Source organism: Chlorocebus sabaeus, chromosome 22 (genome assembly GCF_047675955.1).
Source record: "Chlorocebus sabaeus isolate Y175 chromosome 22, mChlSab1.0.hap1, whole genome shotgun sequence".
Taxonomy (NCBI): Eukaryota; Metazoa; Chordata; class Mammalia; order Primates; family Cercopithecidae; genus Chlorocebus; species Chlorocebus sabaeus.
Genome location: NC_132925.1, coordinates 90,089,051 through 90,103,966, shown reverse-complemented (window position 1 = coordinate 90,103,966; position 14,916 = coordinate 90,089,051). Strand labels below are relative to the sequence as shown.

Below are 14,916 nucleotides of genomic sequence, written 5' to 3'. Positions count from 1 at the left end.
CTCTGGATCCCCTCAGAACTGCCCAGGACCCTAACCAACCTGGACTACCCTCTGGAGAAGAAACATGTCCAACCCCATCCCAGGCACCCTAGTTCAGAGAACACCCCTTACTCTTTCCCTCAGATCATCTGTTCCCTTCTCTAGAGCCATATGCGTCCAAGGCTGGTGATTGGTGGGCTCTAGCCCAGCCCCTGCCTGCCTCACCAGGGACCTCACAGGCATTTCCTCCCTAGGAGGGGGTTGGAGATACACACAACTCCTATGCCTATGATGGCAACCGCGTGCGCAAGTGGAACGTGACCACGACGAATTATGGCAAGGTGAGAGCCAAGCCCCTGTGGGTCATCCGCCCCATGACTGTCACTACAGCTTATTTGGAGCCACTGGGAAGCCATAAGGACTATAGGGCACCAGGGAAGGGTCAGGGACCCAGGTCCTTTGTCCTTGTGGCCAGTCTCCCCTGGGTGGTTCTGGAAACGCAGCTGGGGTTCAGAGCCAGCAGGCTGCTGGGCTTCTGTGCATCTGATGAGGCCTCTTCTCATGGCAGGCGTGGGCAGCGGGGGACATCGTGAGCTGCCTGATCGACCTGGATGATGGCACTCTGTCCTTCTGCCTGTGAGTTTCCTGTCTCTATGCCCAGGCCTGGTCCCTGGGGCCTCCCAAGACTGCCCCCAGTTTCCTGGGCCCTCTAAGGGGCCAGGCTGAGTTTGATAGCCTGAGGGTGAGCAGCCACATCCTTAGCACTGGCTCACAGACCCACCCTTCTCCCCAGGAATGGTGTATCACTGGGCACTGCCTTTGAGAACCTGTCCAGGGGCCTGGGCATGGCCTACTTCCCAGCCATCAGCCTCTCTTTCAAGGAGTCCGTGGCCTTCAACTTTGGCAGCCGTCCTCTGCGATATCATTTTGTGAAGATGGCTGTGGGCTACTCAGAAGCTCTTGGGGGAGCTGGGATGAGGGACTCCCTACCCCAGGGATGCCATGGGCTGGTGGCACGCCCTGGCTGCTGCAGAGTTAGTGGGGGGCCATGTAGGGTGTCGAAGACGACTTTCCTTGCAGTAGCCTGGTTGGTTGGGTGCCCTTGTCTCCATTGAACAGATGAGGAATGTGAAGCGTCCTCCCTAGGGAGAGTAAGTGGGCAAGTTGTGATGCAAACCAACCCTGCCTTAGAGCCCAGGCCCCTGAGGGGGTGGGCAGTGGATTGGGAGTGGGCATGTCTGAGCCACAGATAAGGCGTTGCTGGCTTAACTCTGGCACCTACCCAGTGGCGGGCTACCGGCCCCTGCAGGACCCACCGAGTGCTGACCTGGTGCGGGCACAGAGGTTGCTGGGCTGCTTCCGGGCAGTGCTGAGTGTGGAGCTGGATCCTGTGGTGAGCTGGGGTCTGGGCCTGGCGGGCTGGGGGACCTCCATAGCCTCCTGCCCCTCACACTTCTCCCTCCTCCCCCCTCCACACAGGAGGGACGGCTGTTGGACAAGGAGAGCTCCAAGTGGCGGTTGCGGGGCCAGCCCACCGTCCTCCTCACACTGGCCCACATCTTCCATCGCTTCGCACCACTCCTGGTGAGCAGCATTGGGAGGGGAGGAGACAGGCCATGCTAGACACGCCCATGGTAGATGTGCCTTCACTTGGGGCTGCGGTACTGAGGTGTCCGAGATCCCGTAGCATTACCTGGTGGGGGCCTCATGTGACCAGGGCCCTCAGACCTCAAAGTCAGTCCTCCAGGGAAACGGGGACATTGCCAACCAAGGGCATCAGGGGATGTCCTGGAAGGAAGACTGAAGGATAATAACATCACAGGCCAAGGAAACTGCATGTGCCAAGCCTTAGAGGAGCCACAGGGCAATGGCCTTCTTGTCCCTCAGTCAGACCCTGGAAGGGCTCACCTATGTTTGGTGTTGCTCAAGTGGCTCAAGGCTCTGTGCCTGAGGCTTCTGCCTCGGCCATGTGCCAGGGCAGGGGTGCCTTGACCAGAGTGGAAGGCCGCCGCCTCACCAGTGCCTGGCCTTGGTGCAGCGCAAGGTGTACCTGGTGGAGGCTGTGCTCATGAGCTTCCTGCTGGGCATCGTGGAGAAGGGCACACCCGCACAGGCACAGTCCGTGGTGCACCAGGTCCTGGACCTCTTGTGGCTCTTCATGGAGGTGAGGCTCCTGATCTCAGGCCTCAGGCCTGGCAGTCAATCTTCACTGGGGTCGGGAAAATACAGGGAGAATCTTGGAAAAGGCCCCAATCATGGCTTCCTTGGCATCTGTTCCCCCAGGACTATGAGGTACAAGATTGCCTCAAGCAGTTGATGATGTCCCTGCTTCGGCTGTACCGGTTCTCGCCCATCGTCCCAGACCTGGGCCTACAGGTGGGAGCCCCTGCCCCTGCCCTGATTCCCCTGGGACTCGCCTGTCCACTCTGAACACCCCCTCTCCACAGATCCATTACCTGCGGCTCACTATCGCCATCCTGAGGCATGAGAAGTCCCGCAAGTTTCTGCTTAGCAATGTTCTGTATCCTTTCCTTGCTGCCAGGCAGGCCAGACATGGGGTGCCCTCTGGATTCAGCAGAGGCCAGGAAGGGGAGTGTCCATCAGGCCAGGGGTCCCCTGGGAGGATCAGGAGGACCAGAGCTGCCCAACATGTGGCACTTTCTCTACAGAGCAAGGACGAGAGAGCAAAGGACTGAGCCTGGCCAGCCAGCCTAGCCAGGGGGTTCCGAATGACTGTAGACTTGGGCTATGTGGAGGTGTGGGAGGGGCCACAGGGCCTGCCCTCTTCAGCCACAGCCCAGCACTTTTGTTCATGTTCCACATTGGGGATTCCTGCAAGATCTTTAAGGAGGCAGCTCTTCCTGCTTCCCAGAATTGTTGAGAACTGCATGAGTGAGTGAGAGAGCATAGCTTTGAGCCCCTGACTGGGAAGCCTGAGCTCATAGCCATTTTCTTGGTCTGGGGTCTTCCAGCCTCCAGGGGGCAGATACAAAGCTGGAAGACACAGAGGTCAGAGTTGGGGCCTGAGAAAAGGCCCCCAGGCCCTCTCTCCAGCTTATCCGACAGTCATGTGTTCCTGTGACAAGCCCTTATTGTGCACCTGCTTTGTACTGGACCTGGTGGGCTTAACCACCACAGCTTTTTGTCAGGGAGCATGCCCTGGGGGTCAGACACATAGCAGCAGCGTGCCCCTGTGGTGGTGGGAGAGCTGCGGTGGGCACATCCAGGGATGGGCTCCCGGGGAGGACTCTTGAGGGTGTGCAGAGTGCCCTTGGGCAAGCAGAGCCTTGCCTTGACACCCGCCAGCTTCGATGTGCTCCGCTCCGTCGTCTTCTTTTACATCAAGAGCCCCCTGCGTGTGGAGGAGGCCGGCCTGCAGGAGCTCATTCCCACCACTTGGTGGCCCCACCGCTCCAGTAGGGAGGTGGGTGTACCCCAAATGGGATGAGCAGGGGTCATGGTGAGGGCTGGCCTGGGCACCTGGCCACCAGGCACCTAGCATGAGACCTTTTCACTGGCCCTGGTCCCTGGAGCCCTGGGGATGGGGTGCGGGTGTTCTGAGTGAAGGAGGCCTGGCTAGGTCCCGCGTGACCCTGCTGTCTTCCACCTGCTACCCCTGCCTAGGGCAAAGAGAGCACGGAGATGAAGGAGGAGACCGCAGAGGAGCGGCTGCGGCGGCGAGCCTACGAACGGGGCTGCCAGCGGCTCAGGAAGCGCATTGAAGGTCGGCCTGCTTTGGGCACAGGGTAGAGTGGGAGGTGTGTGTATGCACATGAAGGCGCTTGGAGGTGCCCATGTCTAGGTGGGACTCGGGGAACCCTGGTGGTGGAGCCCTGGCCCAAACCTGCTCCCCATCCACCCATGAGCCTGAGGGCCATGTTCCTCACTTTATCTCCAGTGGTGGAAGAACTACAGGTCCAAATCCTGAAGCTGCTGCTGGACAATAAAGATGACAATGGGGTGAGCAACTCCCAGAGCCCTGGGTGGGGCCCTGTGGGGAGGGATGCTGCACTGGACCTTAAGACCCAGAGGGTGGGGACTGGCTTTGGTTCCCATGGCAGGGACTGGGGGAAGGTGCATCACTGAGCCCGCCTAGTCTGGGCCTGCATTCTCAGCTCAGCACAGCCTCACTTTTCCCTCCCTCCAAGGGCGAAGCTTCTAGGTACATCTTCCTGACCAAGTTTCGCAAGTTTCTGCAGGAGAACGCCAGTGGCCGGGGGGTAGGTATCCTCCAGGCCAGCCCACTGTGGACCCCTGGCTGCACTACACAGGCCACGCCCTCAGCACCTGGTGCCTCTCAGATGGCCTTGTCCCTGCCTAGCCCCGAGCTTTTCTCTGCTGCTTTTCCCTCCCTGCTAAACCCTTGACCCTCGGGCAGGACCTGGATGAGGAATGGGCGAAGCTCTGGGCTGGTACCAATGCATGTTTCATGCCTGGTGCCCACAGAACATGCCCATGCTCTGCCCCCCTGAGTATATGGTCTGCTTCTTACACCGGCTGATCTCTGCCCTGCGCTACTATTGGGATGAATACAAGGCTTCCAATCCCCATGCGTCCTTCAGTGAGGGTGAGTGGCACTGGGGCCCCAGGTCAGTGAGGCTAGACAGAGCCAGGCGTAAGGTAGCCCCTAATGTTAGTGCTGAGCTGAGGCTGGGGCCTGTGGGGAGCTGTCCCCAGCATCCTGCCTGGTTGAGTCCTACCCAGCCACAGGTGGCTTCTCCACTGGGGCAGCAAGAGCCCTGCACCCCAGGCCTGCCGATCCCGTGTTAGCTCTGACTGTCCCACGGGCTCTTACCGCTATGGGCTCTTTTCTTTGGTCCTCGCCCCCCATTTCTCTGTGTGTCCTTTATAGGGCTGCCTTGGGTGGGTGCTGGGGGGCCCTGTGTTTGAGTCCCCAAGGGTCAGTGGGAGCCTTACCTGCCCTGGATTGGGGGATATCCCACAGGGCTGAGACTGGGCCTCTCTGCTTCTCCCGAGTGAACAGCTGCCATGAGTACCCCCATGACCCCAAGTTATGCAGCTGCTGGCTCTGACCTGAAATGGCAGGGGTGGGGAGGAGGTAGAGGAGGTCTGGGCTCTGATTCCTCTGTCTGTCTGTGTGGGTGGGTGGCCAAGCCCAGAATTCCCAGGCTATGCTAGGCCAGATTGGAGGGGAGGGCTGTAGGGAGGGTCTTCCTGCTGGGCCCTGACCACTGGTCTGGCCTCCTCAACTCCTCGCAGAGGCCTACATCCCTCCCCAGGTCTTCTATAATGGCAAGGTGGACTACTTTGACCTGCAGCGTCTGGGGGGCCTCCTCTCGCACCTGCGGAAGACCCTCAAAGGTGTGTGCAGTCCTGTGGGTTGAGAACAGGTCTGGGGCCGGGTGGAGGACTGTCCCTGAGCCTACTTAGCTGTGGATGCTGAGCCATCCTATGGCCACCAGAGGGTGCCCGAGTCTCTACCCACTCAGGCTGGGAGATACTGATCCACCTGCCCCGCATCTGGGCAGCCTCTCTTTCCCTCCAGCACCCATGCCATAGGGGTCAGGCGTGCCTGGCAGGGCACCAGGGATCTTGGTGAGGTGTGGTTGGGGTGTGCAGGTGCTGCCGGAGCTGCCTTCAGGGATGAGCACAAGCTGCTCTGGTGCAGGGCTGAGGGCACAGCAAGAGCAAGGCCCTGAGCCAGGCATGAGAGTGTGTCTGTGCTGTCAGAACCTCTCTCTGGCGCCGCAGTGTGGACACCGGAGTGTAGGGGCTGAGAGACAGGGAGGTCAGGTGTCCACACACAGGAGATAAGGGCCTGCCCCAGGGAGGTAGGAGAGGGCACAGGTGGAGGGGAGGAGTCAGGATGACCCCAGGCTTCCTGCCAGAGGTTGTGTGGATAGGGCTCCATCAGGGAGAGTGGCTGCAGGAGGTGGTGGAGATGAGAAATTCTGTGTTGGACACAGCACGTTTAGCGGGGAGCAAGGCCCGGGCTGGAGGCGGTGAAGGCGGGGTCAGTTGTCAGCATGGAAGTGGGGATGAGCCTGGGATGAGGCTTGGCTCCCACTGGGAGTGCCCAGAATGAAGCAGCCCTGGCATCTCCTTTTGTTTATTGAGTAGTCAGAGTAGAGGAGGCCCTGGAGAGCAGGAGGTCCTGGGAAACAAAACCGGGGACTGGCAGGAAGGGCATGATGGGCTTACATCTATGTAGAATAAAGAAAGTCAATTTGGGCCGGGCGCTGTGACTCACGCCTGTAATCCCAGCACTTTGGGAGGCCGAGGCGGGCGGATCACAAGGTCAGGAGATCGAGAACATCCTGGCTAACATGGTGAAACCCTGTCTCTAATTAAAAAAAAATACAAAAAATTAGCCAGGCGTGGTGGCAGGTGCCTGTAGTCCCAGCTACTCGGGAGGCTGAGGCAGGAGAATGGCATGAACCCGGGAGGCGGAGCTTGCAGTGAGCCAAGATGGCACCACTGCACCTCCAACCTGGGCGGCAGAGCGAGACTCCGTCTCAAAAAAAAGAAAAAAAAGAAAGTCAATTTGAAAATAAATGAAAAAGAAGGGTGTGATGGGGAAGGCCTCCTGCTACTGAATGGCGGCTAGACGGGGCCCTTGAGATTCAGAGTGAAGGCTGGGTGGAGCAGGCAGAGGGGTGAGGGGCAGATACCGTGCTAAACCGGGCTCTGCAAGGCCTCCTGCCCAGCATGCTGGGCTCTCTCACCATCCTGGGCACTTCCACTGTGGCCTCTTGTACCACCACTGGCCTGAGAACCCTCCTGCTCTTCCTCCCAGATGACCTTGCTTCCAAAGCCAACATTGTGATCGACCCACTGGAGCTCCAGTCAGCCACCATGGATGACCTAGACGAGGATGAGGAGCCAGCCCCAGCTATGGCCCAGGTGCCGCAATGGCTGCAGGTGGTGGGATTTGTGTTGGGCTTTACCTGTATCTTGTGGGCAGGGGTCTCATCCAGGGCCACCTCCCACTCCATGCAGGCAAGGGGTTTCTCACCAGGCTGGTCCCTTGCTGTGGGTGGAGGCATGGACCCTCCCTCATGATTCTCTAGCCCCGTGGGCCAAGGGAACCTTGAGCCAGCCCTGGTCCTGGCCTCCTTTCTTCACTGCAGCGCCCCATGCAGGCCCTGGCTGTTGGGGGGCCACTGCCCCTGCCCCGGCCCGGCTGGCTCAGTTCCCCAACTTTGGGCCGAGCCAACCGCTTCCTCAGCACAGCGGCTGTGAGCCTCATGACCCCACGGCGGCCTCTGAGCACCTCGGAGAAAGTGAAGGTCCGCACACTGAACGTGGAGCAGAGGACCCGTGAGGACAGTAGGTGCTGGGTGGGGTCAGGCAGGTCCCCAAAGGACCCTTCGACAGTATACAATCCCCGCCCCAAGCAAAGCCAAAATACACCCCGTGCCCTCCCAGCCCTGTGGCCTGGCAGCATCCCAGGAGTGCAGGAATCACACTCTGAGGGCAGGAGATCAATGCCACAGAAATAGGTCCTGGTACCGCAGGCTTTGCCCTGTACCCCACCCCCACCCCCATGCCCCCATGGGCTCCCTGCGGGTCCCTCCTTGGGCACAGGAATGGGAGAGACAATTTCCTTTCCTGCTGTGAGGCAGGCTCAGGAGAGCCGGGATGGCCATACCCTTGACCCTGCCCTCCCTGACTCCCCAGTTGAAGGCAGCCACTGGAACGAGGGCTTGCTGCTGGGGCGGCCCCCCGAGGAGCCTGAGCAGCCCCTCACCGAGAACTCGCTGCTGGAAGTCCTAGATGGGGCAGTCATGATGTACAACCTCAGCGTACACCAGCAGCTGGGCAAGGTCGTGCACTCTTGGACCCCGCGTTGGGTGGGGGGTGTTGTGCGTGTTTGGTGGTGTGTGTGCGTGCCTGTATGCACATGGGCCTGCAGGGCTGCCTATGCAAGACCATGCATGGGAGCACATGCCTCAGTGAGGCTGATTTCTGCTCCTGCTGCTTCAGTCTGACCTGCTGACTGTTGTGGGAATGGGACCGCCCTGGGGCCTCAGGTTGGGACCTTGGCAGGGCTGGGGTGGTCCACACTGGGTCTGAAGAAGCCTGGATGAAGTGCCTAAGGGGCCCTCTGGACACGTGGTCCCATGCTGTGTAGATGGTGGGTGTCTCCGATGATGTCAATGAATACGCTATGGCTCTGAGGGACACAGAGGACAAGCTCCGCCGGTGCCCCAAGCGGGTAAGGCCCACATAGTCTCGGTGGGGGGCATCTTGCTTACTCGTATGAGTAACCACAGATGAAGTCTGGTTCTGGGGGCTGCCCTGGTAGTTCTCATCCCCACCCTAACCCTGGCCATAGCACGCCAGTGAGAGTGGTGCTGGCAGCAAGGCCTGGCACCTATCACCAGTGTGGCCTGTGCCTAGGTGCCCCCCACCCCCTGGGCCCAATAAGTGCTGAAGCACACCCAGTCTCCTCATAAATTATGCATTGACCCTGAGTGCTTCCTCGGCCACTTGCAGAGTCAGCAGGAAGCGGGGCCTGGCTCCGCTGCACCCTCTGGAGCCCTCTGCTGTAGCTGCCCTGGCCTAGGAAGGTGGGGCCCAGTGTGCCCAGGCTGAGCTTCCTTGACAGCTCCCACCCACCCCCACCTGTCAGCAGATCCCTGGGCCTGGCAGCTGGGGGAGGAGTGGTTCTGATATCAGGTCCCTGGGTGCTCTGGCCAGGGGCTCACAGACCCCCAGCTGGGCCTTACTTCCATGTCATGAGGGGACCACCATGTCCCTGTTCTGAGGCTGGCTCAGGGTCACCAGAGGGTCAGTGGCAGAAGAAGGTTTTGAAAAAGGGAGCCCAATCCCTTGCCTACTCTTCCTAGGCTGCCTGCAGGGTTAGGGTGGACGTGGGCATGGGGCCATGTCTTGATTGTCCTCCTTTCCCCTTGGGTGGCAGAGGAAGGACATCCTTGCAGAGTTGACGAAGAGCCAGAAGGTTTTCTCAGAAAAGCTGGACCACCTGAGCCGTCGTCTTGCCTGGGTCCACGCCACTGTCTACTCCCAGGTAAGCCAGTATTACAGCTGCCCCTCCCCGACCTCACTGTCTGGCCAGGTTGTGCCAGGGCCCTTGATGCCCCCGCCCTCACGGGCCTCTGGCACACACATGTCCCTTCCCACTTCAGACTCCATCACCCCATGCCATGTCCCCTGTACTCCTCATGCCCTATGGACTGAGGAAGCGCTGTTTCTGGACTTTCAGTATGCCTCATAGACCTGTCCTTCGAGGACCAAGCTCTGTCTGTCTGCTTCCCCTGCTCCCACCCCCTCCCAGTTTCTTGGCTCCCCTCCTTCTCTCCCAGTGCATCAGGGGCTCTACAGTCTTTCCCGGAGCCACACCCCACCCTCTGTATCTGCCTCTGTCTGACTCATTACCACCCAAGGCCACTGGCTTGTTCTCTACTCACTCGCTCATTCACTTGCTCATTCATTCAATAACATGCACCCAAAACCTGGTGTGTGCCAGGTGCCGTCCTGGACACTAGGGACACACACACATTAATAAATCAGAAAGACGAGCTTCTGCCCTCCCAAGGCACTCAGCCTGGTCAGATACATGGATGGACAAACGGATGGATGGGGTACTCCTGCTATGACTGAAGTTTCACCCCCAGGCCTCAGACCCTCTGGACTTGTTTCCTCTCCCTGCCTCTCCTGGCATCTCTTCCCCCACCAGTGAGTGCCTTGAGGATCTCTTAAGGTGCCCAGTTCAGGGTATCTGCTGTCTCCTTGGCCGTACCCCTGCATGACTGGGTGATCGAGGCCTTTGGGTCCCCATTTCTATCATCTCTGCTTGCTGTTTCTTCTCATGGCTCCTCCCCAAAACCCAAACCACCTCCACCTTTTTCCCACTCCTGACTCTCTTGCTACCCTGGATGACTGTGCTTACTGCCCCATGCCGAGAACTTCCTCTCCCTTCTGTCCTGAGATTTCCTGCCTGCCCACCTCCCTGAGAAGTTCGGCTGCCCTCTCCCACACTGTCTTCTCAAGACCCTCTCCCTCTCATCTCTCTGCCTTTTTTTAGTTGTGCTAAAATACGTGTGAGATAACATTTACCATCTTAGCTTTTTTTTGTTTTGTTTTGAGACAGAGTCTCACCCTGTTGCCCAGGCTGGAGTGCAATGGCATGATCTTGGCTCACTGCAACCTCCGTCTCCTGGGTTCAAGCACTTCTCCTGGATTATAGGCGTGCCACTGTGCCTAGCTAATTTTTGTATTTTTTAGTAGAGACAGGGTTTCGCTATGTTGGCATGGCTGGTCTCGAACTCCTGGCCTCGTGTGATCCTCCCACCTCGGCCTCCCAAAGTGCTGGGGTTACAGGCGTGCGTCACCGTGCCTGGCCACCCATGATAGCCATTTTTAAGTGTTAAGTTTGTTTACATTGTCGTACAGCCAACCTCCAGACTCATTTCATCTTGCAAAACTGATGCTCTGTGCCCGTTAAACAAAACCTCCTGTTCTCCCCTCCCCAGCCCCTGGCAACCACCATCCTACTTTCTGTCTCTGAATTTGACTATCCTAAGCACCTCATCTAGGGAGCATCATACACTATTCGTTTTTTTGTGTCTGGCTTTAGCATAATGTCCTCAAGCTTCATTTGTGTTATAGCATGTGTCAGAATTTCTTCATTTCCAAGCTGAGTAATATTCCACTGTATGGACACCACATTTCATGTATCCAGTCCTTTGCTGATGGACGCTTGAGTTGCTTCTACTTTGGGCTACTGTGAATAATGCTGTAATGAACATGGGTGTGCAAGGATCTCTTTAAGACCCTAATTTCAATTCTTTTGGTTATATACCCAGAAGTGGAATTGCTATATCATATGGTAATTCTGTTTTTTATTTAATTTTTTTTTTTTTTTTGAGATGGAGTCTCAATCTGTTGCCCAGGCTGGAGTGCAATGGCGCGAGCTCAGCTCACATCCTGGGTTCAGGTGTTCTCCCGCCTCAGCCTCCCGTGTAGCTGGGACTACAGACGTGCACCACAATGCTCGGCTAATTTTTTGTTTATTTTTTTCTTTTTTTTGAGGTGGAGTTTTGCTCTTGTTGCCCAGGCTGGAGTGCAATGGTGCGATCTCAGCTCATGGCAGCCTCTCCCTCCCAGGTTCAAGTGATTCTCCGGCCTCAGCCTCTTGAGTAGCTGGGATTACAGGCATGCGCCACCATGCCTGGCTAATTTTGTATTTTTTTTTAGTAGAGATGGGGTTTCTTCATGTTGATCAGGCTGGTCTTGAACTCCCGACCTCAGGTAATTTGACAGCCTCGGCCTCCCAAAGTGCTGGGGTTACAGGCATGAGCCACTGCGCCCGGCAATTTTTGTATTTTTTGTAGAGATGGGGTTTCACTATGTTGGTCAGGATGATCTTGAACTCCTGACCTCAGGTGATCCACCTGCCTCAGCCTCCCAAAGTGGCTCCCAGGCATGAGCCACTGTGCCTAGCCAATTCTGCTTTTTAATTTTTTGGAAACCACCATATTGTTTCTACAGTGGCTGTGCCTGTTACATTCTCACCAGTAGTGCACGAGGGTTCCGATTTTTCCATACATATCCTTACTAACACTTGTTATTTTCTGCCCTGTTTTTTTCTTGGTAGAGACAGGGTCTCACTATGTTGCCCAGTTGTCAAACTCCTGGGTTCAAGGAATCCTCCTGCATTGGCCTACCAAAGTGCTGGGATTATAGGCATGAGCCACCACACCTGGCAGTTTCTACTTTTTTAATAGTAAATCCTAATGGGTAGGATATGGTACCTCATTGTGGTTCTGCATTTTCCTAATGATTAGTGATATTATAGCAAATAGTACCTTTATATACACTTATCGGCCATTTGCATATCTTTTTGTTTGTTTGTTTGTTTTGTTTGAGAGTCTCGCTCTGTGGCCCAGGCTGGAGTGCAGTGGCAAGATTTTGGCTCACTGCAACCTCTGCCTCCCAGGTAGCTGGGACTATAGGCATGCGCCACCACACCCAGCTAATTTTTGTATTTTTAGTAGATACGGGGTTTCACCTTGTTGGTCAGGCTGGTCTCAAACTCCTGACCGCAGGTAATCCGCCTGCCTTGGCCTCCGAAAGTGCTGGGATTGCAGGTATGAGCCACCACGCCCAGCCTACTGTAAGTTTTGAAATCAGGAAGTGAGACCTCCAACTTTGTTGTTTTTCTTTTTTCTTTTTTTTTTTAACTTTGTTGTTTTTCAAGATTGTTTTGGCTATTTGAGATCCTTTGAAATTCCATATTAATTTTTAGATGAGTATTTCTGTTTCTGCAGAAAATACCACTGGGCTTTTGATAGGGATTGCATGAATACATAGATTCCTTTGAGTGTTATTGACATCTTAACAATGTTAACAGTTCATGAACACAGGATGGCATTTTGTAGTTTTCAAGATAGCTTCAAGTCTTTTGCTTCCTTGGTTAAGTTTATTCCAGTGTATTTTATTCTTTTTTTGATGCTATTGTAAATGGGATTGTTTTCTTGATTACTTTGCAGGTTTGTTCACTTTGCATAGTGATTTTGTATCCTACAATTTTTTTTTTTTTAGACAGAGTCTCTGTCATCTGGGCTGGAGTGCAGTGGCACAATGGCACAATCTCAGCTCACTGCAGCCTCTGCCTCCTGGGTTCAAGCAAGTCTCCTGCCTCAGCTTCCTGAGTAGCTGGGATTACAGATGCCCGCCACTGCCCACGGCTAATTTTTGTATTTTTAGTAGAGATGGGGTTTTACCATGTTGGCCAGGCTGATCTTGAACTCCTGACCTCAGGTGATCTGCCTGCCTCGGCCTCCCAAAGTGCTAGGATTACAGGCTTGAGCCACTGCACCTGACCGTATCCTATAATTTTGCTGAATTTATTTATTAATCCTAGTTGGGGTTTTTTGTGTGTGTGTGGATCTTTAGGATTTTCTACTTATAAAATCATGTCTGTGAACAGAGATAATTTTACTTTATCCTTTCCAGTGTGGTTTCCTTTCTTTTTCATGCTTAGTTGCTGTGGCTGGGATTTCCAGGAGTATGCTGAGCAGAAGTAGAGAAAGTGGCACACTTGTCTTGTTCTTGGTCTGAGGGAGGGAGAGATTACAGTCTGTTGCCATTGAGTGTGATGTTAGATGGAGGCTTTTCATATGGTCTTTATTATGTTGAACTGCCTTCATTCTCCACATCTTCAGCACTAACTCACCTGTGTCTTTCTAATCCCATTATTAATGGAAAGATTCACTCTTGTAAAACAGCTCTTTGGGAGGCTGAAGCGTGAGGATCGCTTGAAGCCAGGAGTTCATGAGCAGCCTGGACAACCCATCTTTACAAAAAAAAAAAAAAAATCAATTAGCGGGGCATGGCGATGCATACCTGTAGTCTCAGCTACTCTGAGGTCAGGAGTTCAAGACCAGCCTGGCCAACATGGCAAAACCCCATCTCTACTAAAAATACAAAAATTAGCCGGGCATGGTATCACATACCTGTAGTCCCAGCTACTCTAGAGGCTGAGGCAGGAGGATCACATGAGCTCAGGAGTTCCAGGTTGCAGTGAACTGTGATTGTGCCACTGCACTCCAGCCTTGACTCTACATGTGCCCAAAAGTTACGCTGTCTCCTTCTTTCTCTGTCTTAGCTGCTTCATCTTCCCCTTCATCTCCCTCTAGCACGGGCTCTTCCCCATCTCTGAAATAGTCTCACCAGGGTCTCTGTCTGCCCCCATCTCAATCCAGCTGGCACATTTCCATCTCCCTTGCATTGATGCCTTAGCTGTCATGGGGCCATTGCCATCCCCTTGCCAGACCCAATCTTCTCTGGCCTTCTGTAGCAGCAGGATCATCGTTGCCTAGGTTTGCACCCAGGCCCGCCCCCTAAACTCTTGCTTACATCTCCTAAGCTCCTTGGGTTTTCGGGCACATCAGAGAGCTGGTGTGAAGCCCAGGTGCTCCGACCGCACTCCAAGACACACAGGTGCTGTGGGTCTGGGCTGGGGCCTGAGGCCGCATTCTTGCCTGGGCTCCTTTGTGAGACCCTGACATGGACTCTGTGGAAACCACATTGTGGGGAGCAGGGCCCTCAGCAGGTTTTGTCTGTTTCCTGTGACCTCTGTTCCACCAGTCACACTGCCCCCTGCCTTCCCACCACCTTCTCCTTTGCACTCCAGATCAAATTTCTGCCTGCCTGCTTACCATCGCCAGCTCTCTTGGGCCCTCCATGCATCTTGTACTCCACTTTTCAATACAGACTTCTGGTCACAGCACTCTCTTGCCTAAAACTTGCTTACGGGCTGAGGCAGGTGAATCACCTGAGGTCAGGAGTTCAAGACCAGCCTGGCCTACATGGCAAAACCCTATCTCTACTAAAATTGCAAAAATTAGCTGGGCGTGGTATCACATACGTAGTCCCAGCTACTTGGGAGGCTGAGGCAAGACAATCCCTTGAACTTGGGAGGCGGAGGTTCCAGTGAGCCGAGATGGTGTCACTACACTCCAGCCTGGGCGACTCAATCTCAAAAAAAAAAAAAAAAAGAACTTGCTTACAAATATGCTGACCAGAGTTCTGGCTGGGTTGCAGTAATACGCCCTCCAGACTCAGTGCGTCCCTCTTGCCTGCTGAGGACTCGATTGCCCTGCTTGAGCCACTGCTCATGCTTCCTGAAATCCAGGTCTCAGTTGTGCTGTCATAGGCCTGGGGAGGCCTTTCCTGATCCCCAGGCCAGGACATGAGCCCAAGACCCCACTGGTGCACAACCCAGCAGCACCCCATGTGCCTCCTGCAGGAGAAGATGCTGGACATCTACTGGCTGCTGCGCGTCTGCCTGCAGACCATTGAGCATGGTGATCGCACAGGGTCTCTCTTTGCCTTCATGCCCGAGTTCTACCTGAGCGTGGCCATCAACAGCTACAGTGCTCTCAAGAATTACTTCGGTCCCGTGCACAGCATGGAGGAGCTCCCAGGTGATGGAACCATTCAGGC

The 14,916-nt window shown here is 55.4% G+C and overlaps 1 protein-coding gene across 3 annotated transcripts in view; it reads left to right on the top strand.

The window, feature by feature from the left end:
• RNF123 (ring finger protein 123) overlaps positions 1–14,916 on the top strand; it is a 32,669-nt gene that overhangs the window by 8,912 nt on the left and 8,841 nt on the right. For all 3 annotated transcript variants that reach the window (XM_007984252.3, XM_038003906.2, XM_038003905.2), the window contains exons 8-27: positions 234–320; positions 548–615; positions 773–898; positions 1,258–1,372; positions 1,459–1,563; positions 2,018–2,143; positions 2,263–2,355; positions 2,427–2,500; positions 3,286–3,403; positions 3,604–3,703; positions 3,878–3,939; positions 4,128–4,199; positions 4,426–4,546; positions 5,200–5,301; positions 6,737–6,843; positions 7,071–7,269; positions 7,621–7,766; positions 8,075–8,158; positions 8,867–8,974; positions 14,720–14,897. In XM_007984252.3, the coding sequence (XP_007982443.1) occupies positions 234–320; positions 548–615; positions 773–898; positions 1,258–1,372; positions 1,459–1,563; positions 2,018–2,143; positions 2,263–2,355; positions 2,427–2,500; positions 3,286–3,403; positions 3,604–3,703; positions 3,878–3,939; positions 4,128–4,199; positions 4,426–4,546; positions 5,200–5,301; positions 6,737–6,843; positions 7,071–7,269; positions 7,621–7,766; positions 8,075–8,158; positions 8,867–8,974; positions 14,720–14,897 (2,191 nt within the window). The remainder of the gene's footprint in view (positions 1–233; positions 321–547; positions 616–772; positions 899–1,257; positions 1,373–1,458; positions 1,564–2,017; positions 2,144–2,262; positions 2,356–2,426; positions 2,501–3,285; positions 3,404–3,603; positions 3,704–3,877; positions 3,940–4,127; positions 4,200–4,425; positions 4,547–5,199; positions 5,302–6,736; positions 6,844–7,070; positions 7,270–7,620; positions 7,767–8,074; positions 8,159–8,866; positions 8,975–14,719; positions 14,898–14,916) is intronic.